Source organism: Vipera berus (assembly GCF_964194415.1).
Source record: "Vipera berus genome assembly, chromosome: 15".
NCBI lineage: Eukaryota > Metazoa > Chordata > Lepidosauria > Squamata > Viperidae > Vipera > Vipera berus.
In genome coordinates this window covers 8130005-8157047 of record NC_138218.1, presented here as the reverse complement: position 1 = coordinate 8157047, position 27043 = coordinate 8130005, and the positions used below count along the sequence as shown (strand labels likewise).

The following is a 27043-nucleotide window of genomic DNA, read 5'->3' as shown; positions in this document are numbered from 1 at the left end:
TAGAGAATAGGGTAGGGTAGAATAGGATACGATAGAAATGGAATGGAATAGAACAGAATAAGTATAGAGAATAGAGTAGAGTAGAGTAGAATAGAATAGAATAGAATAGAATAGAATAGAATAGGGAATAGAATAGAATGGAATGGAATAGAATAGAATAGAATAGAATAGAATAGAATAGAATAGAATAGAATAGAATAGAATAGAATAGAATAGAATAGAATAGGAATTAGAATAGAGAATAGAGAATAGAGAGTAGAGTAGAGTAGAATAGAGAATAGAGAATAGAATATAGAATATAGAATATAGAATATAGAATAGAATAGAATAGAATAGAATAGAATAGAATAGAATAGAATAGAATAGAATAGAATAGAATAGAATAGAATAGAATAGAATAGAATAGAATAATAGAATAGAATAGAAAATGGAATAAGAATAGAATAAGGATAGAGAATAGGGTAGGGTAGAATAGGATACGATAGAAATGGAATGGAATAGAACAGAATAAGTATAGAGAATAGAGTAGAGTAGAGTAGAGTAGAATAGAATAGAATAGAATAGAATAGAATAGAATAGAATAGAATAGAATAGAATAGAATAGAATAGAATAGAATAGAATAGAATAGAATAGAATAGAGCTGGAAGGGACCTTGGAGGTCTTCTAGTCCAGCCCCCCGCTGAAGCAGGAGAGCCTGTACCATCTCAGACAAGTGTCTGTCTAGCCTCTTCTTAGAAAAATCTCCAGTGATGGAGCGCCCACAATTTCTGGAGGCAAGCTAATGTTCTCTTAGTTGTTTCTTCCTTCTCCCTCTCTCTCTCTCTCTCTCTCCTCCTTCTCTCACTTGCCCCTAGGTCTTTGGAAACATTGCTCTGGATGACGACAGCGCCATTAATCGTCACAATAACTTCCAAACTTTTCTGCAGGCGCTCATGTTGCTTTTCCGGTGAGTTATTCCTGGATCCCATCTGGGAGAAATCCTCCTCCTTTGCCCATCTTTTATCAACCACCCCCTCCTTTTAAGCAATCGGAAGAACTACTGATTAAGATCCCGCAGTTACCCACTTACGTTCATGGGCCAGATAGCTTCTCGAAAGGCTTTAATTCAAGCAGAGCCAACTTTAGGAACTTCAATTCAAGGGTCCCATCTGAGCTGGTCACCAGGACAAGAGGTTCAGCCTTCCAAGCCCACCTTCAGTGAACCTGTCTCTAGCAGAGTGGAAATTATGAAGAGTAGGATTTTCTCTTATTTTGAAGTCAGCTAAAGCATCTCATATAAGAATGCTTCTTGCCTGAGAGAGCCACTGCTGGGTAAGTCAGTCGTGGTAAATACGGTGTCACGTCGTGGCTGGGCAATAACTTTTTTTATGGCTCATCGTTGGTGGAAGTGGAAGGTGTTGGACCAACTCGCCTTGAGGGTTCAAGTTATCAGATCCCCAATGGATCTCCTTTAGTGGAAAGACAACTATCCAGAGCCTCATCCTTATAGAAGAGAATATTCGTAGCTCAGGGTTGAACGGTGGGGTCCTTGGTGCTCTCTGAGCTTGGTGGTTTTCTTGCAGACGTTTCATGACCCAACTAGGTAACATCATCAGTGCTAGAAGGGGGTGGGGTTTGCAAAGAGGAGGAGGAGGAGGGCTGTGGAGTCCTTGATGTTCTCTGCGTTTGGTGGTTTTCTTGCAGATGTTTCATAACCCAACTAGGTAACATCATCGGTGCTAGAAGGGAGTGGAATTTGTAGAGAAGAGGAAGAGGACTCTGGGGTCCATGCTTTCTGAGCCTGATAGTTTCCTTACAGACATTTCGTAACCCCACTAGGTAACATCATCAGTGCTATGACTGCTAGCACTGAAGATGTTGCGTAATTGGGTAATGAAACGTAAACATAAACCGCTAAAGGCTGAGAGCGCCCAGGACCCCAAAGTTTCACTCTTAGTTTTCAACCATGAACCATGAGACTTTATTTTCAGCCGATCCTGAAGGAGAACCACCAGGTCCATCTGTGACATCTCCTTCTGGAGCCCGGCGTTGAGTTCTGCCAGTCGGGAGAAATAATAGGGAAACATCTAAGCCGCCGAGCTGATTCCTCCAATTCCTTTTTCTTATTTTTGGTGTCAGGAGTGCTACCGGAGAAGCCTGGCATGAAATCATGCTTGCATGCCTCAGCAACCAGCCCTGTGACGAACACTCCAACCTCAGCAGAAACGAATGTGGCAGTGACTTCGCTTACTTCTACTTTGTCTCCTTCATCTTCCTCTGCTCCTTTCTGGTGAGACATTTCTCTCTCTCTCTCTTTCTCTCCGTTGAACGTTGCAAGGCTCTGTCGTTGCATTTAAGAGCTCTGTCTCTTTCGGGTGTAGTTTTCCTTTGACCCTCATTATTCCGGTCTAAAAAAGTTGGCGGCTCACTTATCCACAACCCCAGAAAAGTCGGTAGCTTTCCTCCTCTCTGCCCTGATCTCATTTCCTCCCTCCCTTTACAGATGTTGAACCTATTTGTGGCTGTAATCATGGACAACTTTGAGTACTTGACACGAGATTCTTCCATCCTAGGACCTCATCATCTGGATGAATTCATTCGAGTTTGGGCAGAATATGACCCAGCTGCTTGGTATGTATCTCTATCCCAACCCTACCTTCCTTGCTCACCCACTTTTGGTCTTCTGAAGGTGGTGTTGGATTGGTTGAGCTGCTTCTCGCATTGGGAGAAGATCATCCAAGGGGGTTGACTGGTTACCCTCAAAGACAGTTATGTTGGGGCTCCTCACTGCAATGTTCAAGACCCATCAACATTTTGGGTGATGCAGATTGGGAAGCTGGATCGGTATCCATACTTCTAACGACACAACACTCTGTTTTCTCCCATTGGGCATGCGTTCCAGAGAGTCACAGGTCTAAACTCAAAAGAAGGATGCATTCACACAGCACGCTAAGCTGCTTTAGTTTTCATATCTGTTGTTCTACTTATGAGCCATGGTGGTGGAGCAGTGGTTACAATGCAGTCTTGCAGGCTGACTCTGCTCACTGCCAGGAGTTTGATCCTGACTGGCTCAAGGTTGACTCGGCCTTCCATCCTTCCGAGGTCAGTAAAATGAGGAGCCAGATTGTTGGGGGGGGGGGCAAAAGGCTGACTCCGTAAACCACTTAGAGACGGCTGTGAAGCACTGTGAAGAGGTATATAAGTCTAAGTGCTATTGCTATTTTGTATTTCTATTCAATTCTATTGACGTGGTGGCACAGTGGTTACAATACAGTATTGCAGGCTAATTCTGCCCACTGCCAGCAGTTCAATCCTGACTGGCTGAAGATTGACTTAGCCTTCCATCCTTCTGAGGTTGGTAAAATGAGGTAAAATGAGGCAATAGGCTGACTCTGCAAACAACTTAGAGAGCATTGAAAAGCATTGTGAAGCAGTATATAAGTCTAAGTGCTATTGCTATCTATCTATCTATCTATCTATCTATCTATCTATCTATCTATCTATCTATCTATCTATCTATCTATCTATCTATCTATCTATCTATCTATCTATCAGCTAGGAAAGAGCAGTGGTTAGAATGCAGTATTGCAGGCTGACTCTGCCCACTGCCAGCAGTTCGATCCTGACCGGCTCAAGGTTGACTCAGCCTCCCATCCTTCTGAGGTTGGTAAAATGAGGTAAAATGAGGCAATAGGCTGACTCTGCAAACAACTTAGAGAGCATTGAAAAGCATTGTGAAGCAGTATATAAGTCTAAGTGCTATTGCTATCTATCTATCTATCTATCTATCTATCTATCTATCTATCTATCTATCTATCTATCTATCTATCTATCTATCTATCTATCTATCAGCTAGGAAAGAGCAGTGGTTAGAATGCAGTATTGCAGGCTGACTCTGCCCACTGCCAGCAGTTCGATCCTGACCGGCTCAAGGTTGACTCAGCCTCCCATCCTTCTGAGGTTGGTAAAATGAGGTAAAATGAGGCAATAGGCTGACTCTGCAAACAACTTAGAGAGCATTGAAAAGCATTGTGAAGCAGTATATAAGTCTAAGTGCTATTGCTATCTATCTATCTATCTATCTATCTATCTATCTATCTATCTATCTATCTATCTATCTATCTATCTATCTATCTGCTAGGGAAGAGCAGTGGTTAGAATGCAGTATTGCAGGCTGACTCTGCCCACTGCCAGCAGTTCGATCCTGACCGGCTCAAGGTTGACTCAGCCTCCCATCCTTCTGAGGTCGGTAAAATGAGGACCCAGATTCTTGGGGGGCAATGGGCTGACTGTAAACCGCTTAGAGAGGGCTGTAAAGCGGTATATATGTCTAAGTGCTATTGCTATTGCATCATCTCCCCTTACCTAACAGCATCTGAGAATTTACTTTTATGGGACTTAAGCAGAAAGTAATTTTCTAACGGGAAGTCGTGAATTATGAAATACCATTTCTCTCCTCCCCCCCCCCCTCCAATTCTTCTTCTCCTTGTCATGATATTGTGGGATGAAGATAAGACGTTCCAGGAAAGACTATTTTTTTAAAAAAAATAATAATCACAGCTTTCCCCCCCCCCTTCCTATTGAGTCGCGACTTATGAATGTCTGTTTTTTTTCCAGTTGCCGGATACATTATAAGGATATGTACAATTTATTCCGAGCTATTGCCCCACCCTTGGGCTTAGGAAAGAAGTGCCCTCATAGAGTGGCATACAAGGTTTGAAATTTCGGGGTGGGGGGTGGGATGAGGAAAATTCCAGTCTTTTTCTTTCTTTCTTTTTTTTTGGGGGGGGAGGGGGAGAGGTTGCCTCGATTTGCCACGGAATGGGGTCTTTCGTAGACTGCATTGCAATCAACGAAGGAAATGAGAAGTCACCTTGGAATGAAACTAACCTTGTGGTCTAAATAGAAACGACGGGCAAGCTTGTTTCTAAGACCCCTTTGTGCCTGCTGCATTTTTTCATTCTGCCCAACTTAGTTCTTCCTTGCCTGGATACGGCAGCCTTATGGGTTGGTCAGCTTTAAAAAAATGTTTTTCCAAACTCATTTGGAATTGGGAGATGTTTTAGGTTTAGCCGAGCTTCTCAGATAAGGCTGAAACACGTGAAGGAACGGTGGTAGGAACTGCATACGTCCGGTCTAGTGAAAAGAAGGGCTGGTGTGTGTGTGTGTGTGTGTGTGTGTGTGTGTGTGACATGATAGCAGTCTGCCCGCATTTGAGGGGCTCCCCCAGAAGTCCCAAAGCTACCGCCTTATGTCTCGATTCACTCCCCAAAGCCTGGATAACGTTTGCCACAGAACAGGTCTCTCTCTCTCAGCCCCTGGCTTTCGTTTTGGCCCTTCCACGAAAGAAGATCTTCCCCCAGGAAGTAGGAAGGTTGGAGGGAAAGAGGAGGAGAAGTGGGGAGAAACGGGAGGGGAGTGGTGAGGGAAAGAGGAGAGGAGAGGAAGAAGAGGGAAGTAGGAAAGAAAGGAGAAAGGGAGAAAGAAAAAGTAGAGAAGAGGGAAGAGGGAGAAGGAGGGTGGATACAGTGAAAGGGGAAATGGACGAGCAGCACCCAAACTTACGTGTATGTATTTATGTGTGGCGATATATTTGTTGACTTGTTTGTGGAAGAAATGGGAAAATAAATATATATATATATATATATATATATATATATATATATATATATATATATATATATATATATATATATATATATATATATATATATATATATATATATATATATATATATATATATATATATATATATATATATATATATATATATATATGTGTGTGTGTGTGTGTGTGTGTGTGTGTGTGTGTGTGTGTGTGTGTGTGTTTCAAATGTTAACTATTTAGATTACCTTGCTAGGCCCCGAATCTCAGAAGGGTATAGCTGACTGATGAAGACTAAAGAGTCAGAAATGCATCTCAGTCTCCTTTAATTCTTTGTTAGTAATTTACACAAATATATGAACTGTCCGGTGTGACTACAGCCTGTTCGATGGCCTTCAAGATAGGCTGAAAACAGGAAATAAAGATTTGCCCCATGTTTGGGGCCTAGCAAGGTAATCTAAATAGTTAACATTTGAAACATATCTTCCCTTGCAGAAAGCTAACAGAGCGAGAGAGACCTTGTGGCTTAAGAGGCAAATAACACTGCCTAATATGCTTGTTAACTATTTAGATTACCTTGCTAGGCCCCAAACATGGGACAAATCTTTATTTCCTGTTTCAGCCTATCTTGAAGGCCATCCAATAGGCAGTAGTCACACCGGTGACAGCTCATATATTTGTGTAAATTGCTAACAAAGAATTAAGGGAGACTGATATGCATTTCAAACTTATTAGTTTTCATCAGTCAGCCATACCCTTCTGAGATTCGAACCTGGGCTGATTGCACATTAGGCAGTTAGAGGTGAAAATAACTGCCTAATGTGCAATCAGCCCAGGTTCGAATCTCAGAAGGGTATGGCTGACTGATGAAAACTAATAAGTTTGAAATGCATATCAGTCTCCCTTAATTCTTTGTTAGCAATTTACACACACACACACACACACACACACACACACACACACACACACACACACATATATATATATATATATATATATATATATATATATATATATATATATATATATATATATATATAAAAGAGCACGTCAAAGATGGAAGGAAGGGAGGAAGGAGAGGGAGGGAGGAAGGAAGGAAGGAGAGGCAAGGAGGGAGGGGAGGGAGAAAGGAAGGAAGGAAGGAGAAGGAGGGAGAGAGGAAGGAAGGAAGGAAGGAAGGAAGGAAGGAAGGAAGGAAGGAAGGAAGGAAGGAAGGAAGGAAAAATCACTGATGATGCGACCTAGTTGGGTAATGAAAGGTCTGCGAGAAAGCAAGCCAACTCAGAGAGAGCCAAGGGCTCCACCAGGCCTTTTGCCTCCACCACGGCTGACTGTCCCATAATGCTTCCTTTCCCCTCTCCTTCCGGCGAGCACTGCCACTCCCCCCTTTGAAATCGGGCACTGCCTTTTTCTAAAGGCGCCCTGTTACGATTTCCTCTCTCTCCTCCCCCCGCAACACACCTCCACCAGGAATTCACATCTCCCCTCTTCCTTTCCTACGGCCTGACCCGTTTCTGTTTCTTTCCCCAAATAAATACAAATCAAATAAATCTGAGAGCAGATGGCAGGAGAAACCCAAAAGAGATGGACCTGGAGAAGCCCACCTTCGTGCAGCCTCCTTCTTGGTTTTGTTACCTTCCTCGGAAAACCAGACTTCCAAGGCACTAATTAACCAGAATTCTCTGTCTTCTTGTTTGCTTCCCTCCACCCATCCTTATTTCCCCCACACACACCTTTGTTTGTGGCTTGTGCTTCCTCCTTGTGTTGTCTTACCTTCCCTGTCTGTCTGTCTCCCCCCCCCACTTCCCATCCTTCTGGTTCCAAGTGGGCGGATCAGTTACACCGACATGTACGAGATGCTGAGGCACATGTCGCCACCACTTGGCCTCGGGAAGAAATGCCCTGCTCGTATTGCCTATAAGGTTAGATTTTGCCCAGCCAGACCATCGGGTGGCGTCTGTATTCCATCTAAGCTTTATGCCCGCCTTCCTTCCTTCCTTCCTCTCTCTCTCCTTCCTTCCTTCCTTCCTTCCTTCCTTCCTTCCTTCCTTCCTTCCTTCCTTCCTTCCTTCCTTCCTTCCCTCCCATCTCTCCTTCTTTCCTTCTCCCTCCCATCTCTTCCTTCCTTCCTTCCTTCCTTCCTTCCTCCCCTTCCTTCCTTCCTTCCTCCCCTTCCTTCCTTCCCTCCCTCCCATCTCTCCTTCTTTCCTTCTCCCTCCCATCTCTCCCTCCCTCCCTTTTCCTTCCTTCCTTGCTTCCTTCCTTGCTTCCTTCCTTGCTTCCTTGCTTCCTTCCTTGCTTCCTCCCTCCCTCCCTCCCTCCCTCCCTCCCTCCCTTCCTTCCTTCCTTCCCTCCCTCCCTCCCATCTCTCCTTCCTTCCTTCTCCCTCCCTCCCATCTCTCCCTCCCTTTTCCTTCCTTCCTTCCTTCCTTCCTTCCTTCCTTCCTTCCTTCCTTCCTTCCTTCCTTCCTTCCTTCCTTCCTTCCTTCCTTCCTTCCTTCCTGGTACTCTCGTGGCTTCAGCAGAACTCTTTTCTCATCTGGTCCAGGGATGTCCAAATTGCAGCCAAAGGGACTTCCAAGTCTGGACTTCTCCAGTTAAACACAAGAATGGTCGCCCCGATTGGATTCTCATTTCACGAGACTGAAAAGAGAACAACAAAACATCTGAAAAGGCCACACACATACAATGGTCTTCAAAAATTAAGAATTACTCTCATGCAATCTTTATTTGCCAAAGCCCAGGCAGATGCCTAACTGCTCCCGTAGCGGATCTACCACAACTTGGCATGAGCAACTCGTCACGCGACAACTCATCACGAGACGAGAGTTACATATCGAAGAAATAGCGGAATAGGATCATTAAAGAGAGGATGGCCAAAAGAGGGACAAAATGAAATGTGAACAACAAAAATTAAAAGTCGAAGAACGAGAAGGCAAATAAGCTGAGATTAATTTGCAGCCCTGGGTTAAACTGAAGCTGAACTCAGTTGTTAGTAGACCTCCTTGCCCATCCTCACCATGGACTGAGGTGGCTGTTTAAAAGCAATGCAAAGGTATTAATCTTTGGAGAACAGGACCATTGTGAGCCATGTCCTTCAAAGGCTAAGAGCTTTACTTCTCTCCGTTTCCTTGGAGCTGAAGGCTTACGTCCTCGCTATCTTAGAGCTTGACACTCTGCCTAGCCAGCGATTTGTCCAGCAAAGATGTTGCTTGAGCAACCAAATAGCTTTCTCATCCATGCCCTGATCTGGATGTACAAGGCTTTCTTCTCACGGAGCAGGTGACTTGAAGGACAGATGACTGTTACTTCTCTGAAGACACCAACCAGCTTTTGAAGAGAGAGAGAGAGAGAGAGAGTTCTGCCTTTCTGTTTCTTCTCGCTTCTCCTGGCCTCTACCTCCCTCCTATCTGTTGTGTCCTTGTCTTTCGGAGGCCGAAAGATGTGATTGTTCCCCACCCCCACCCCTGTCCTGTTGCTTCCTTGTTTCCAAGAGCTGGTTCTGCCAACCATGGTTCTTCATCATCTCTTTTGCTCTCAATTGACCTTCTGACATGTACATGGTGTTTCTCCTCCACATGCTTTTTGCGGGCTATAGTTGATCCATCCTTCTGTGTTTCTGTATTGTGACCTTCTTGGCATGATCCCGGCGATGGAGATGCTGTGCATGAGATCTTCCAAAGAGCATGTGTTAGAAGTGTCATTCTGCTATGTTTCAGGATAGCATTACCTCAAAGAAACTTTAATCTTCCTCCTTCCTCTATCCTCTCTCCCTCTTTCCTTCTCTCTTCTCATCTCCTTCCTTCCTTCCTCCCTCCCTCCCTTTCTCTTCCCATTCCTTTCTTTCCTCCGTCCTCTCAAAATATTTTTCTCTCCTTCCTTCCTCTTTCCCTCCTTTCCTTCCTTCCATCTTTCTTTTTCCTTCCTTCCTTCCTACCTTTTTTCCTTCCTTCCTTTTGCCTCGCTCCTTTTCTCTTCCCATCCCATCCCATCCCATCCCATTCCTTCCTTCCTTCCTTCCTTCCTTCCTTCCTTCCTTCCCTCCTTCCCTCCTTCCTTCCTTCCTTCTTTCCTCCCTCCCTCCCTCCCTCCCTCCCTCCCTCCCTCCCTCCCTTCCTTCCTTCCTTCCTTCCTTCCTTCCTTCCTTCCTTCCTTCCTTCCTTCCTTCCTTCTTTCTGCTGCATGAAAAAAATAACCCACCTACATGAGTTGAACTTTTCCTGTGCTAAAGGGTTAAAAAAAAAAAAGCCACTGCTCCGAAACGGTGACTGGCCTTTCTCTCTGGCCCATGGCGAAAACCATCTCAGCACATGAAAAGTCAATCTTGTGGAACACTGTTGTCCTGTTTCATTTTGGAGGGGAATAGCAGCTGGAGGTTGGGAGTGGGTGACGAGGGACAGAAGACTTGACCAGAAGACTTGTCTTTTCTTCAGCGTTTGGTCAGGATGAATATGCCCATCTCGAACGATGATTTAAGCGTCCACTTCACGTCAACGCTAATGGCCTTGATCCGGACAGCCCTGGACATCAAACTTGCATCAGGTAAGGGCATAGTTGGCTTAGGTTGGTTTCTGAAGAGGAGGAGGAAGAGGAGGAGGAGGAGGAGCAGGAGGACTGTGGGGTCCTTGGTGCTATGAGCTTGGTTCTTTTCTTGCAAACATTTCATTACCCAACTAGGTTACTTCATTGGTACTTAAAAGGGAGTTGGGTTTGCTGGGAAGAGGAGGAGGAGGAGGAGGAGGAAGACTGTGGAGTCCTTGGTGCTGTCTGAACTTGGTGCTTTTCTTGCAGACCTTTTCATGACCCAACTAGGTAACATCATCAAGCTAGCGAATGTGAACTTCGTTCCCTACACCCACCAGCAATGATGATGTTACCTAGTTGGATCATGAAACGTCTGCAAGAAAACCACCAAGCTCAGAGAATAACAAAGACCCCTCACTTCAATCCTACAAATATCCTACAATCCTACAAATATTCTCCTTTATTATTGTCTTCCTTGTTGGAGATAGGGGTTCACTGCAGGAGGAGATTGTTGTCCAATCTTTTTTGTGTTAGAGCTGAACAGGAGGAGATTGTTGTCCAATCTTTTTTGTGTTAGAGCTGAACATCCACAGTCCCACGGTCTGGTTGTTTTTAGTGATGAAAAATTAGGAGAAACATTGTATGCTTAAAGTAATCCAATGTGCAATGCCGTTTTCCTAATTTTTTAAAAAGTTTTGGTCTAGACGGTTTATAGTATCACCTAGACCTGGATCAGAGCTTCCTACTTGCGGGGAAAGAAGCCTTTAATTTCTGCTCGTCTTATGGATTAAAAATAATATCTTTCATAATTTACAATTCATAATCGCTTGTCCCTTTTATGTAACTTCCCCGAATCGCCATTAGCACTCAGGGCATTATTCCTCCGACTTCTACAATCAGGAAGTGTGAATTTTTCAAGCAAGGGGTTAACTTCTATGTTTTAATATTTTTTTTAAAAAATATTAATTTTATTAAAAAAAATAAAAACTGACAAAGCCAGCCTCGCTTGCTAGCTTCCGAGAAGAGCAGCATATCGGACCGAAGAGAATGTGGTTTGATTTGGAAGAGTTCTTTTTGAGGATTTACACACACACACACACACACACACACACACACACACACACACACACACACACCGGCCCGGGAATTAGATCTTGTTTCTTTGCTTTTTAACCTAATAGGTGTGCTGCAACATCAGTGTGATGCTGAGCTAAGGAAGGAGATTGCGATAGTTTGGCCCAATTTGTCTTCCAAAACATTGGATCTGTTAGTGCCACCTCATAAACGTAAGCGCTTTAAATCTTTCTGTATCTGAGCAAGTGGAAAGAAACATTAATTGCATCATTATTATTCCTTAATACTATTCACAGAGCCAGTGTAGCAGAGTGCTTAAAGGCACTGGGTTATAAATCAGGACACCATGTGCTATAATCCTAACTAACACACAAAGCCAGCCAGCCAGGGAAGGAAGGAAGGAAGGAAGGAAGGAAGGAAGGAAGGAAGGAAGGAAGGAAGGAAGGAAGGAAGGAAGGAAGGAAGGAAACGAAAGAAGGAAGGAGTCTCCTTCTCTTTCAGCCCTACCAAGAAGAAAGGAATGATGGAAAACACTTCCAAAAAGATCTTGCCAAGAGGACCTCAAGGTTGTGTCCAGGCAGTTGCCAAGAGTCCTAACTGACTTGAAAGCACAAAAATACCCACAATGGAAAACAAACATCAATCCAAGTAACCCCTCCCCCAGCAAAGAAGGCCAATATTGAATACATTTGTTGGGTGGAGAACATCTATTAGTAAGAGCATAATAACCATAACACAGTTTTACCCAGTTTGCACCCTTCCAGATGTGTTCAACTACACATCCCTTCCAGATGTGTTCAACTCTGGTTTGAAGTCAGCTGGAACTTTCAACTGTTTGACTTCTTGACTTGTCATAGACTCTCCAGCCACCGTTCATTTTGTTACCTTTTGCTTCCGTGTGTTGTTCGTTGATTTTCTGCTTTCTGTGGCTTCTTCTGTCTTTCCTGATTAGCTGAAGCCATGACAGTGGGAAAGGTTTATGCAGCCTTGATGATATTTGATTTCTACAAACAAAACAAAAACACCCGTGACCCTTCCCACTCAGGGCCTGGAGGTCTCTGTCAGGTAAATATCCATCCATCCCTCTCTCTATCATCTATCCATTCCTCCATCCTTCTTTCTATCATCCATCCATCCATTCATCTATCCATCCATCCCTCTATCATCCATCCATCCATCTAACCATTCATCCATCGATCCATCTCGCTTTCATCCATCCATCCATCCCTCTCTCTATCATCCATCCATCCATTCATCTATCCATCCATCCCTCTATCATCCATCCATCCATCTAACCATTCATCCATCGATCCATCTCTCTATCATCCATCCATCCATCCCTCTCTCTATCCATCCATCCATTCATTCATCTATCCATCCATCCATCTATCCATTCATCCATCAATCCATCCCTCTATTGTCCGTCCGTCCATCCATCCATCCATCCATCCATCCATCCATCCATCCATCTCCCTGGCCATGGATTCAGTGAAGTTCAATGCTTCTGTCAACTTTGGTTTGTCCTTTGCTGTGTTCAAAACAATAGAAAGAAAGGTGATCCAGGTCCAATTCTGGTCACCATGATACAAAGAAAGATGCTGAGGCCCTAGGAAGAGTTACAGAGAAGAGAAGCAAAGGTAATAAAGGGTCTGGAGGCTAAATCATACAGTGAATGGTTGAGAGAACTAAACATGTCTGGTCTAACAAAGAGAAGGACTAGGAGTGACCCAATAACTGTCTTTTAGTACTTGAGGACTGTCACAGAGAAGAGAGCGTTGAGCTACCAGCTGGCAGGACAATAAGATTGGGTAGAAGCTTGTTAAAGAGAGATCTAACCTGGATCTAGGGAGAAATTTCCTGAAAGTGAGGACAATTAACCAATGAAATGGCTTGCCTCCTGGAGTTGTGGGTGATCTATCAGTTGAGGTGTTCAAGAAAATATTGGACAACCTTTTGACCGGGATGGAATAAGGATGGTTTTGAGCAGAGGGCTGGACTAGAAGACTTCCAAGGTCCCTATGATTCTATGAAATCCACTCTCTCTCCTCTCTGCTTCTTCTAGACCGGGACTGTTTCCCTTTTCCATCCATTGAAAGCAGCCCTTGAGCAAAGCCAGCCAGGGTTCCCCAATGCTTTTCTGCGTCAAAAGAGCTCCGCGTCACTCAACAATGGGGGCGCCCTGTAAGTACTCCCCTTCCTTTTTTTTCTTTCATTGATTCAACTTCGCTTAAGGCAGATAGATGAACACTTCCAGCTGTGGACGGAGCCAGCTGTTTGATAAAATGGCACAAGCGTCCATTCTGCTGGAAGACGTGAGCTCTTTCCTTCTTCTGGTGTTGTCTGAATGTTCTCCGGTGCTTCTGTCGATTGCAGTTGCAAATGAGCAAAAGTGCTTCTATTTGATGCTTCTTTCTTAGCGCGCGCACACACACACACACACACACACAGGACAACTCTTCTGCCACGTGGTTTTTAGGACCCTCTTCTCTTCTTCTTTTCAAACAGGCCAATGCCCGAAGGAGGAGGCATCAAAGAATCTGTTTCTTGGGGGATCCAACACACCCAGAACATGTTTTATGAAACTAGGACACCAGCGTTTGAACGGGGCCATTCGGAGGAAATTCCTGTCCAGGCAAGCAAGACGGTGGAGATAGCACATACAGGAGGAAAGAAAAAAATGTAGCCTTTTTCTTTCTTTCTTTCTTTCTTTCTTTCTTTCTTTCTTTCTTTCTTTCTTTCTTTCTTTCTTTCTTTCTTTCTTTCTTTCTTTCTTTCTTCTTTCTTTCTTTCTTTCTAGAAAAAAAGGATTTTCCTAGAAAATCTTAGCACCTTATCCGCCCTCCGCTTTACTTCTCGGTTTGGCCTTACATATTTTAGCAGAAACCCAAATTTTGGAATTCTTTGATCTCTTTAAGAGAGTGTTTATCGAAGGAGCTTGGTTCAGTTGGGAGGGGGAAAAAAAGAGGACAAATTGGGGATTCCTAGATGACTCAAAATAATAAGGATGGGGAAAAGCATAATCCGGCAAGCTAAGGAAAGTGCTGATAAAAGAATATTCGTAGCTCGGGGTTGAACTGTGGGGTCGTCGGTGCTCTCTGAGCTTCGTGGTTTTCTTGAAGGCATTTCATGACCCAACTAGGTAACATCATCAGTGGTAGAAGGGAGTGGGGTCTGTTGAGTGGAGGAGGAGAAGGAGGAGGACTGTGGGGACCTTAGTGCTCCTTGAGCTTGGTGGTTTCCTTGCAGATGTCTCGTGACCCAACTAGGTAACATCATCAGTGCTAGAAGGGAGTGGGGTTTGCACCGAGGGGCAGAAGAAGGAGTAGAGGAGGAGGAGGAGGGACCGTGGGGTCCTTGGTGCTCTCTGAGCTTGGTGGTTTACGTGCAGACATTTCATTACCCAACTGGCTAACATCATCAGTGCTAGAAGGGAGTGGGGTTTTTTTTGCGCAGTGGAGGAGAAGACGGAGAAAAGGAGGAGGGGGGGAAGGGACTGTGGGGTCCTGGGTGGTCTCCAAGCTTGCTTGTTTTCTTGCACACATTTCAGGACCAAATCAGGTAACATCACCAGTACTAGAAGGCAGTGGGTTTATGGAGTTGAGGAGGAAGAGGAGGGACCGTGGGGTCCTTGTTGCCCTCTGAGCTTGGTGGCTTTCTTGCAAATGTTTCATTACTCAACTCGGGAAGATCATCACCCTCATAACTCTATGACAGCATAAAGTTATCAACTTAAACCATTTTATTAGGACCTCTAATAAAGTGAGAGTTTGACGTCGCCTTTCTTTGATGTAGGCAGACGGCCGTTGAATCAACTGGGAACGTCCGTAGGCAACAGCCTGAGACGCCGCGTTATTCTGTCGCTGTATTTTCCAGGTGGTTGAAATGCAAGAAGTCAGCCCAACTTTAGCCAACGGGGAACATCAGCCAGGATTGGAGAGTCAAGGGCGAGCAGCTTCCATGCCTCGGCTGGCAGCTGAAAGTCAGGTTAGCACTTTTATCATACTCTGGGGGCCCTGGTGCTCTCTGAGCTGGGTGATTTTCTTGCAGACGTTTCACGACCCAAATAGATAACATCGTCAGTGCTAGAAGGGAATGGGGTTTGCTGAGAGGAGGAGGAGGAGGAGGAGGAAGAGGAGGGGGACTGTGGGGTCCTTGATACTCTCTGAGCTTGGTTGTTCTCTTGCAGATGTTTCATTACCCAACCAGGTAACTTCATCAGTGCTAGAAAGGAGTGGGGTCTGTGGAAAGGGAGAGGAGGAAGGGGAGGAGGAGGAGGAGGAGGAGGAAGAAGAGGAAGAGGAGGGGACTGTGGGGTCCTTGGTGCTCTCTGAACTTGGTGGTTTTCTTGCGGATATTTCATTACCAAACTAGATAACGCCATCAGTGTGTGTGGGTATCCTAAGAGGGAATGAAAGGCAAAAAGTAAAGAACTATTCAGACCCTCCATTTTTTTTTCTGGATGCTTTTTTTTTAAAAAAAGCATCTTGTTAAAGATTGCAAAAAAAACACCAAAAAAACGTACTCACCCAACCATCATTTCTCATGAGTAACTGTTGACTAACACTCAGTTCTGTCTCTTGTCTCCATTCACCCACCCCTTCCTTGGTCTTTGTGGATCTCATTCTCTGCCCCTCCCTCCCTCCCTCCCTCCCTCCCTCCTTCCTTCCTCCCTTCCCCCTCCCTCTCCTCCGTCATCTCGTCTCTCACGTGCCTGCTGGGATGTCTGACTGTTGCTGTTTGGGACCCATGCCATTTTTTTCTGTCTGAATTGCTTGCAGAGGAGCAAAACACGGTCACCAGGGCGATATCTATCAGTATGTAGCTTGCTTGAACTCACCTGTCCGGTAAAGTCTAGTCAAGGAAGGGATTTAAGCAGATCCCATGCATCCTTCTGGGCCTTTTTTTCTTTAAAGAAGGAAGAAATAACTCAATCTAGAAGCGCTCAATTTTGCCGACAATCCGAGCTGCACTTCTCCCCTATAAGTGTTTTAAACAGCTGTACGTTTTAGTCTGGCCTGTCTCCCAATGATGGAATCAGCTCCCAAAAGCTGGAAAAATTGTAGTTCCATGGGGGAAAGTCTATGGAGGTTCTCACTCCTCCAGGTCACGGTTATCCCAAAGGTGCAACTGGACTTTCTTGCTTTTCTTTGAAGACGTTTCGCTTCTTCTTCTTTTTTTTTATAAATTTTATTAAACAAATTTTAAATAAAAAAACAAGAATATTATTACAAAGTACTGAAAAACACCAAAACATCCCAGAAGCTTCTTCAGCTCTGACTGGATGGTGGGGAATGGAAGGATTTATACTCCTTGCAGACCGCTGGTCATTTGCCTTCTTTTAGAGGGTTGTTGAGGCCACTTGGAGGTTTATCTGTGTCCTAAAGTGTCCTAATGTGTCACATCCAATCAACCTCTTTGCATTCTCTTTCTCCTCTTTCCTCTCTTCCTCCTCCTCTCCACAGCCCATTCCAGACACCAGCCCCATGAAGCGGTCCGTCTCCACACTCAACCCACAGCGTCCCCGTGCCACACATCTTTACGAACATCCCCGGCCAGCTGAACATACTCACCACCATCACCACCATCGTTGCCATCGGCGGAGAGAGAAGAAGCAGAAGTCAGTGGACAAGCCACCCAACCACTTGATTGAGGGTGAAGCCCCTGGTAAGGGGGACTTATATTTCTCCAGCTTGGTATTCAGTGTAGAGCTGGTTGACCACGCTGAAATTTTTCACCACCAGCATGCTCCAATCTGGGTAGCCTTCAGAAGGGTGGCCTTCAGCTCCCAGAATCCTTAGCAATGATCCTGCTGCCTCTAAGGTTCTGGGAATTGAAGTACGTATACTTAAACACCTAGGAAGATCTGCCTCTGTTCTAAAATCTCTTCGTTTCTCCAACTGGATGGTGCATTATGTTTGAGAGTTCCCATCCCAATCGTCCTACGTAGCAGAGATAGAAGAAGGTGTCAACGTTGCTGAGATTTATTTTTATTTTATTTTTTAATTAAAAGTTGGGTTCATTTTAAAATGTTGAGCTGCAGTCGTTCAACTTCGTTGATTTCGTTGACCTCTTTAGTCTGCACTCACACCCAGTGGGAATAATGAAAAAGTCTGTCCGCATACGTGAGGGAGCTGTCGCAAAAAAGAGGGAGCCGATTTATTCTCCCAAACACCTGAGGGCAGGACAAGAAGCAATTAAAGAGAGGTCCAACCTAGAACCAAGGAGAAATTTCCTGACCGTTAGAACAATTAACCAGTGGAACAGCCTGCCTCCAGAAGTTGTGGGTTGCTCCATCCCTGGAGTTTTTTTTTTAAGAAGAGATTGGACAAGCTTTTGTTTGGGATGGAATAGGATAATAATAATAACAAGAAGAAGAAGAAGAAGAAGAAGAAGAAGAAGAAGAAGAAGAAGAAGAAGAAGAAGAAGAAGAAGAAGAAGAAGAAGAAGAAGAAGAAGAAGAAGAAGAAGAAGAAGTTGGAAGGGACCTTGGAGGTCATCTAGTCCAACCCCCTGCTAAGGCAGGAAACCCTATACCATTTCAGACAAATGGCTGTCCAGTCTCTTCTTAAAAACTTCCAGTGTTGGAGCATTCACCGTTTCTGGAGGCAGGTTGTTCCACTGGTTAATTGTTCTAACTGTCAGGAAGTTTCCCCTTAGTTCTAGGTTGCCTCTCTCCTTGGTGAGTTTCCATCCGTTGCTTCTTGTCCTGCTTTCAGGTGCTTTGGAGAATAGCTTGACTCCCTCTTCTTTGGGGCAGCCCCTGAGATACTGGAACACTGCTATCATGTCCCCCCTCACCCTTCTCTTCATTAAACTACACGTACCCAATTCCAGCAACCGTTCCCTATATGTTTTAGCCTCCAGCCCCCCAATCATCTTTGTTGCTCTTCTCTGTACTCTTTCTAGAGTCTCCTGCTCGGGCAGGGCATTGGACTAGAATAGACTAGAGCTGGAAGGGACCTTGGAGGTCTTCTAGTCCAGCCCTCTGCTCAAGCAGGAGAACCTATTCCATCTCAGACAAGTGACTGCCTAGCCTCTCCTTAAAAACCTCCAGGGATGGAGCGGCCAGGATTCCACTGGAGAATTGTCTTCACTAGAAGGACTAGAAAGATTAGAAGATCTCCAAGGTCCCTTTCCATCTCTGTGATTCTGTATTCTGCACCTCTGCTTATAGGTCTTCACATGCTTATCCATGCTTAGGAAGGGAAACCTGGTTGGATTATGACCGACTACCGTAATTTGAGCTCTTTGGTTCTCCTGTTTTTCTCCCCAGCAGGAGAAGCCACCTCCAAGTCCAGAAAACAGGAGCGGGGCCGGTCCCACGAACGCAAAGTCCATTCTTCTTCTTCCTCTGAAAAGCAGCGCTTTTACTCCTGCGACCGCTTTGGGAGTCGGGATCATTCCCAGCCCAAGTCCTCCGAATGCAGTAGAGCCCCATCCCCCGGCGGAGGGCAGGAACACGGGACACAGAAACAGGTGAGAAGGGGAGGGGGAGGGTGAGAGAGAGAGAGAGAGAGGGAGAGAGAGAGAGAGAGAGAGAGAGAGAGAGGAAGAGAGAGGGAGGGAGAGAGAGAGAGGGAGAGAGAGAGAGAGAGGAAGAGAGAGAGGGGGGGGAGAGAGAGAGAGAGAGGAAGAGAGAGAGAGAGAGGGAGAGAGAGAGAGAGAGGAAGAGAGAGAGAGGGAGAGAGAGAGAGAGAGAGAGAGGAAGAGAGAGAGGGAGAGGGAGAGAGAGAGAGAGAGGAAGAGAGAGAGAGAGAGGAAGAGAGAGAGAGGGAGAGAGAGAGAGAGAGAGAGGAAGAGAGAGAGAGGGAGAGAGAGAGAGGGAGAGAGAGAGAGAGAGAGAGAGAGAGAGAGAGAGAGGAAGAGAGAGAGAGGGAGAGAGAGAGAGAGAGGAAGAGAGAGAGGGAGAGGGAGAGAAAGAGAGAGAGGAAGAGAGAGAGAGAGAGGAAGAGAGAGAGAGGAAGAGAGAGAGAGAGGGAGAGAGAGAGAGAGAGAGAGAGAGAGAGAGGAAGAGAGAGAGAGAGAGGGAGAGAGAGAGAGAGAGGAGAGAGAGAGAGAGAGAGAGAGAGAGAGAGAGAGGAAGAGAGAGAGAGGGAGAGAGAGAGAGAGAGGAAGAGAGAGAGGGAGAGGGAGAGAAAGAGAGAGAGGAAGAGAGAGAGAGAGAGGAAGAGAGAGAGAGGAAGAGAGAGAGAGAGGGAGAGAGAGAGAGAGAGAGAGAGAGAGAGAGGAAGAGAGAGAGAGAGAGGAAGAGAGAGAGAGGAAGAGAGAGAGAGAGGGAGAGAGAGAGAGAGAGAGAGAGAGAGAGGAAGAGAGAGAGAGAGAGGAGAGAGAGAGAGAGAGGAAGAGAGAGAGAGGGAGAGAGAGAGAGAGAGAGAGAGAGAGAGAGAGAGAGGAAGAGAGAGAGAGGGAGAGAGAGAGAGAGAGAGAGGAAGAGAGAGAGGGAGGGAGAGAGAGAGAGGGAGAGAGAGAGAGAGAGAGAGAGAGAGAGAGAGAGAGGGATGAGGTTGGGACTCAAGTTCTCTCATGCCCCCGCCCCAAAAGAGGGAGAAGACCCCATGGGTAGCACCAGCCTCTCCCAGCAGAGCAGAGAGGAGCCATCAGCCGATGATGCGCTCGTTTTAATGGATTTGCAAGGCTACCTTGATAGGACCTGGCAAGTCGGAAAGGACTTGAGGTGGATCTGGAAGCAATCAGTGGATCTCCTGACTTTTCAAGGCGGGGGTGGGGGGTGGGGGAGGAAACCACCTGGCTCTCCTGTCTGATCCCCGGTGGCATTGTCTCTCTGGTTGTCTTCCTTTGGAATCCTTTCTCTCCCCTCCCCTCCCCCGCCCGTTGGTTTCCCGTATTTCTCCCTCTGTTCAAATGTTTCTGGAGCGGCTTCCCTTTCCTTGACTGTGCACATTTAAATTCTCTCTTTTCCCTTTTCTGTTTTTTTGTTTTGTTTCTATCCTCCGATACATTCCTCTGTTCATGTCCTCCGTTCTTCTGTCCTTTGCGTTTTTGCCACTCTGCTCCAACCTGTGACTCTGTGTTCGTCTGGTATCCTTATTATTGCTCGCTGTCCTTCCTCTCCTCCTCCTCCTCCTCCTCCTCCTCTCTTTTGCCTTGTTCTCCTCCTTTTTCTCCTTCTCCTCTTTCTCCTCCTCCTCCTTCTTTCTCCTCTTCCTTCTCTTTCTCCTTCTCTTTCTCCTTCTTCTTCTTCTTCTCTTTCGCCTTCCCCTCTTCCTCCTTTTTCTCCTTCTCCTTTTCTTTCTCATTCTATTTTGCCTTCTCCTCCTCCTCCTCCTCTTTTCCTTTTTCTCCTTCTCCTTCTCTTTCTCCTTCTCCTCCTCCTTCTCTCTCTCCTTCTTCTCCTCTTCCTCCTTTTTCTCCTTCTCCTTTTCTTTCTCCTTATTCTATTTTGCCTTCTCCTCCTCCTTTTTCTCCTTCTCCTTCTCTTTTGCCTTCTCCTTCTCCTCCTCCTCCTTTTTCTCCTCCTCCTCCTCCTTCTCTTTCTCCTCCTCCTCCTCCTCCTCCTCCTTCTCTTTCACCTTCTCCTCTTCCTCCTTTTTCTCCTTCTCCTTTTCTTTCTCATTCTATTTTGCCTTCTCCTTCTCCTCCTCTTTTCCTTCTTCTCTTTCACCTCCTCCTCCTCCTCCTCCTCCACATCTTCCTTCTCCTGGTTTTTTCGTTCATTTACTTTCTTCCAATCTTCATGTAGGGCAGTGGTTCACTTAACGGGAGCCCCCTGCTGTTGACCTCTGGTGCTAGCACCCCATGCCGTGGTCGGAGGCAGTTGCCGCAAACCCCGCTGACGCCACGCCCTAGCATTACCTACAAGACTGCCAACTCCTCGCCTGTGCATTTCTCCGGGTTCCAGACCGGCCTGCCAACTTTCTCCCCGGGACGCTTGAGCCGGGGTCTCTCTGAGCACAATGCTTTGCTGCATGGCGACTCCCAGGGGCCCTCGCAAACCCTGATGGCACGGATCGGTTCGGACCCTTACCTGGGACCCCGGGAAGAGAGCGACAGCCACTACCACACGATGCCTGAGGACACACTCACCTTTGAGGAGGCCGTGGCCACCAATTCAGGGAGGTCTTCCAGGACCTCTTACGTTTCCTCTCTAACCTCCCAGTCCCATCAAATCCGCCGAGTTCCCAATGGGTACCATTATGTCTTGGGACTGAGCGCCGGCTCAGGCACCGGCACTAGGGCGCGTAGCTATTACCACGAGCGAGAGGAAGATGATTGGTGCTAGCAGGACAAGGACCACGTTTGCCCACTGGAGGTCGATGAGTTTTATCATCCGGAGAACCGCCACGTTGACGCGCATGTCTTTGCATCCAGCCCTGTGACAACGAGGCAGCTAGGGGAAAGAAGGAGATCCAAGCAGCTGCCTCTCTGGGGAAGACCCGCCTGGCCAAGACGGCCCTCGGTGCGTGCACCACACCGTCGGCAAAGACGCCCGCTCTCTCCCTTTCGGTTTCTTCTTTTGCCCTAGAGAGCTACGGATCCGTCATCGAAAGGCACCGTTATGGATGGTCTGAGCAGAGCAAGCGTCCTTCGTTTCTGCTGCCATGTCACGGGAGACAACACCTCCCGCCCCAAATGATGAGGCTAGAACAAAATCCCAGGGAGAAAAAACCTAGACTCTGGAATCTGGACAGTTTGGGATGAGCAGGTGGGGAAGACAACCCTGATGTACAAAGCACCAACCTACGTACATTTTATTGTGTCCACCTTTCAAGAAGGGAGTTCGTCCAGCTGGATCTTCAACCCTTGGCCAATGGTGACCCTTTATAAACCCAGCCCGTCCTGGAAATTCCCAATGGAGCCAAGCAACCATATGGCCACGCCCAACTTCTCGATCCATCCTTTGATCTCCACATTTATTTTTTATTGTTATTATTATTATTATTTTTGGAGTCCTTCCCACCAGCCTTTTGGAAATGCCCTTCAAGAGGGGAAAGAGGTTTTGGCAAGGACAACCTCTAAGGCCTTCTACTCCTTGGACAAGACAGTTGGTGGTCCCCTGATCTTAATTTTCATCTTGTTTACATATCTGAGCTGAGGAGGGGATGGAGGAGGAGGAGGAGGAGGAGGAGGAGGGTCGACAGAATTGTCATGTTTTCTATTGAGCTGTTGGATAAACTTTTCCTTTTCGTTGTGTCCACTTTTTGTGGTGGCGGCGGCGGCGGGGGGGGGGGGTTAGGGTTAAATTGAAATAACAAAAGCAAGCAAGACAAGAACCACCACCCAAACGCGCGGAGATTCCTCTCCAGTGGAGAATTAGTCTGCTGGCCGTTCCCAGGTTTGTTTGTGTTTTTTTCCTTCCTGAAGGCGCCCATTCTTTACTTCTAAGTGCCTAATCTTTGGGAACCTCTCGAGGGCAACGATGCAAGTTTGCCTTTGTATCCTTCTCCCCCCCCCCGCCCACGCACCCCCTCCCTCCCAAAAATAATAATAATAATAATAAGAGAGTGAGAGGCAGGATGGAAAAGGTTGAAAAGAGAGAGGAGGCTTCTGTGATCTGCTGGCACCGGCTTTTTAGTCGGCCCTCGAATTCATCCAGAGAGCTTGATTTTTCCATCTTTCCACCTTGCCAGGTTGGAGAACGATTTTAGGAAAAGGGGGGAATAAATAAATAAATAAATAAATAAATAAATAAATAAATAAATAAATAAATAAATAAAAAGTTCAATTTGATGGGACGAGACCCTGGTCCTGGAAGGTGCGGAAAGAAGCATTCTGTGCCGGGACGGGTGTCTTGTTTTATTTTTATTTTTTTTTTTGCAAAACCCAAATGAAAGCAAGAGGAAAAGGATGGCTTTGGCTCTTTGGATTTCAGTCATCTCTCGGGCGAGTCGCCGGAGCGCCTGGGGAGGGCGCGGGGAGGGGGGGCGCAGATCCTTCACCCAGCTGGCAGTTGGAGTTAAATTCTGATTCTCAGGGATGAGATTCTATTTTTATTCTTTATTCCCTTCCCCTTTCTCTCCCCCACCCCCCTTCCCGCCGTTTGGGTCTGTATGCTTGTCTGTGCGTCTGTGTTTTTTATTATTATTATTATTATTATTATTATTATTATTATTATTATTATTATTATTATTATTATTATTATTATTATTATTATTATTATTATTATTATTATTATTATTTTATTATTATTATTATTATTTTATTATTATTATTATTATTATTTTATTATTATTATTATTATTATTATTATTATTATTATTATTATTATTATTATTATTATTATTATTATTATTATTATTATTATTATTATTATTATCAGGGCTTTTTTTCTCATAGAACGCCCAGAACGGAGTTCCGGCACCTTTTTTGGATGGAACCTTGTAGGGTAGGCAAGGCGGGTTGTATGACACGTGTGAGTTCCGGCACCTTTTTCTTTTACAAAAAAAGCACTGATTATTATTATTATTATTATTATTATTTAACGTCCTGCACGCGTGGAGTTTAAGGATGCATGCGTGCGCTTCCCTCCAAATGCAGGAAGACGGTCTCGCTAAGGAGCTGCTCTGGAAGAGGTTTGGAAGCCTGTATCCCATTCCGTGGACGGAAGATACATACTGGCCAAAGCAGCTGAGGTTCCGGGCACAAATGAGGGTAGGAAGAAAGACAGCCCAAATCATTTGTTGGAGGAAAAAAGAGAGCAGCTGCAAGCGAGGGCCCGCTTTTGACCTGAGCCTTTCCCAATAGCTTAAAACGCCTCCAAAAAGGTAACGTGCGAAGGCACCCCAGGAGGAACGTGCTGTTAGAAGGGCAGTGTCTTCATGTTTGAAAGTACGCTTGCTTGTAAATCCGGCTTTCCTGCCAACGGCTGTGGGGGGGGGGGGGGGGAAAGAGGGGAGGGAAGGAGACTCGCAGAGCAGGGTGTCCTTTAAAAGCGGGGGGGGGGGGAAGCATAATTTGGAGGTTATTCCGAGTTTTAGGGACTGCACTCGGAAGAAAGATAGACCGGTTCTTTGTTTTCCGGACCAGGAATTGACTCCCAAAGGCCAAACCACAGCTTTTAAGAAGCCAGGATTTGCCAGAGAGGGGAAAGCCTTGCCTGCAGCAAAGGCAATTACGTATAACTCCCTCTCCCCCCAAAAGGTGGGAACCACTTGTCTGAAAGATTTCCCCCCCCCACCACCACCACAATTTTACAAAGCTAGACACCAAAGTGTGCTTGGTTTTGCACCGAGCTTGCGCTTGGGTTCAAGGCGAAAGCGTCATGAGCGGCTAATGAAGCGGAACCGTTTTAACTCACTTTCAGTCACATTTCTGTCGCTAAGCGAGGCAGCTGTTAAGCGGGTTTTGCCGCCTTTTACAGCTGCCTTTTCGTGCCGCAGACCTTAAATGAATCACTGCAGTTCTTCACATGAGCCACCCGCTTGTTAAATCAACCTGGTTTTCCCCATTGACTTTGCTCATCCTAGGTTGCAGTCAGGGCCCGGGCAACAAAAAATTAGCTAACGGTTCTGCTTGAAAGTGGTGCGAACTGGCTGAATCCCACCCCTGGATCAGTTGATTAAAAAAAAAAATAATCCAAGAAGCTGAGCTGAAAGTAGTTTGGTTCTTTCAAGTAGTTTAGTAGTTTTAATCGAGGAGAGAAGGAATCCAAAACCAAGAAGAAATTTCCTGACAGTTAGAACAACTCATTAGTGGAACAAGCTGCCTCCAGAAGTTGTGAATGCTCCAACGCTGGAAGTTTGGAAAGCCATTTGTCTGAAATGGCATAGGCTTTCCTGCCTGAGCAGGGGGTTGGACTAGAAGACCTCCAAGGTCCCTTCCAACTCTTCTCTTCTCTTCTCTTCTCTTCTCTTCTCTTCTCTTCTCTTCTCTTCTCTTCCCTTCCCTTCCCTTCCCTTCCCTTCCCTTCCCTTCCCTTCCCTTCCCTTCCCTTCCATTCCATTCCATTCCATTCTATTCTATTCTATTCTATTCTATTCCATAATTCTATTCTATTCCATAATTCTATTCTATTCTATTCTATTCTATTCTATTCTATTCTATTCTATTCTATTCTATTCTATTCTATTCTATTCTATTCCATAATTCTATTCTATTCTATTCTATTCTATTCTATTCTATTCTATTCTATTCTATTCTATTCTATTCTATTCTATTCTATTCTATTCTATTCTATTCTATTCCATATTTTCTATTCTATTCTATTCTATTCTATTCTATTCTATTCTATTCTATTCTATTCTATTCTATTCTATTCTATTCTATTCTATTCTATTCTATTCTATTCTATTCTATTCTATTCTAATTTTCTATTCTATTCTTACTGGAAAAAGGAATTGAGGCCAGCATTCAGGAATTCAAGCTAAAAGCATCTCAAAAAGTTGCTCCTGTCTCTTTTAAAAGTTCTACTTTCCAGAATCTGATCTCCAAGTAATCTCATCCCTCCCTAGATTGCACGCGTGTGTATGGATGCGTGTGTGCGTGCATGTGTAACATCTTTCAATTCTTTTTTTTAATTCACACCTTTGAACACGCAAATAGGACTATTATTAATTTTACTTTAGGGCTGAGAGTCTTCTAACTGAACAGCTGTCCCATAGAAGTGCAGCTGAAATATTGGATGTCATAAGAATAAAGAAAGAAAATAAAAAAGAGGGCATCTTCAAAACTGCCAGAATAAGCACACTGGGCAACCAAATGTTTTTCCTGATAAGTTTTCCCTTACGATGGGAAGTAGTTCTTAACTTAGGACCACAACTGAACTCAAAAGTTTCCACGGCTGAGCAAGTTTTGCCCCATTTTACGAACTTTTTCGGCCAAATTGTTAACTGAATCTGGTGTTCCCCATTGACTTGGCTTGTCGGAAGCCGGCTGGGAAATTTTGAAAGGTTAATTACATGACCCTGGGACAGAGCAACCGTCATTAAGTACGTGCCAGTTTCCCAGCATCTGAATTTTCATCACATGATCACGGGGATGCCGCAACAGTCCTAAGTGCGGAAAACGATCAGAGGCTCACACTTTCTCCAGTGCCGTTGTAACCTCAAAGCAGTCACTAAACGAATGGATGTAGTCGGGGACTTAACCTGTGTTAAATTTCTATCAAAATGCAAGCGGCTCTTTCTAAGTGGACTTTTCGGCATACAAATTTAACCTGAACGTGTCACACGTCTGGGGTGAAGTGGGGCAAAGATAGAAGCCTCTTTTTTAAATGGGTGACATATGCAGAAAACCCGATTAAACGAGAACAAGAGTTCGTCTTCTTGGGTAGAGGATGCGTGATTCTTTTTTTTCTTTTTTCTTTTAAAAAAAATCGTGGTTTTTTTTTAAAAAAAATGCAGCAAAATCGAACCAGGGCTTCGCAACAAGGACAGCGAAACTTTTTCACAACTCCAACTGGGAATGGGAACGAAATCCACCAAGCCATCACGCATTTTACAACTTAACCGGCTGGTATTACCTTTCCCTTTTTCAAGCATCAGCGGCATGACTGTGACCAAATCTTTTTTCTACCTTTTACCAATAGGAAGGCACAAATACTTTCTTGGGAAATCATTTCCAAAAAAAAAAAAGGGGGGTGGGTGGGTGGGAGAGGGATTTTAGAAAAAAAAAATTCCAAGATACGAAGTGGAAAACAAAGTCGTTGGGAAGCTGTTTTCTCCCAACTTTGGGAAGACGGGTTGGTCGATTGGTTTTATTCTGTAACCGCTGTCCTGCATTCCCGTTTTTTTCTTATTAAACCAGTATGATGCAACAACCCTGTTGAATTGTAAGTGGAGTTCACAGCCGCAGATTACAGTTTTGAATCATTTGCATTTTGGCCTTGGGAGATGACGACTCCGGGCCATGTCATCCGGGCGATGACAAATATTGCCCACTTGTTGACATGCATGTATAGTAGT

General features: G+C 45.1%; 1 protein-coding gene across 1 annotated transcript in view; it reads left to right on the top strand.

Moving 5' to 3' along the window:
- The window catches only part of CACNA1B (calcium voltage-gated channel subunit alpha1 B), a gene marked incomplete at its 5' end in the record, with an annotated part of 132988 nt that extends 111481 nt beyond the window's left edge, over positions 1-21507 (top strand). Inside the window, 14 exon segments of the mRNA XM_081339488.1 lie at positions 856-947; positions 2120-2270; positions 2484-2611; positions 4598-4694; positions 10019-10127; positions 11291-11395; positions 12136-12248; positions 13246-13364; positions 13689-13827; positions 15057-15167; positions 15962-15997; positions 16646-16847; positions 18457-18659; positions 20884-21507. Of these exon segments, the coding sequence (XP_081195614.1) occupies positions 856-947; positions 2120-2270; positions 2484-2611; positions 4598-4694; positions 10019-10127; positions 11291-11395; positions 12136-12248; positions 13246-13364; positions 13689-13827; positions 15057-15167; positions 15962-15997; positions 16646-16847; positions 18457-18659; positions 20884-21423 (2145 nt within the window). The 3' untranslated portion in view covers positions 21424-21507.
- Between the last annotated feature and the right edge of the window lie 5536 nt (positions 21508-27043).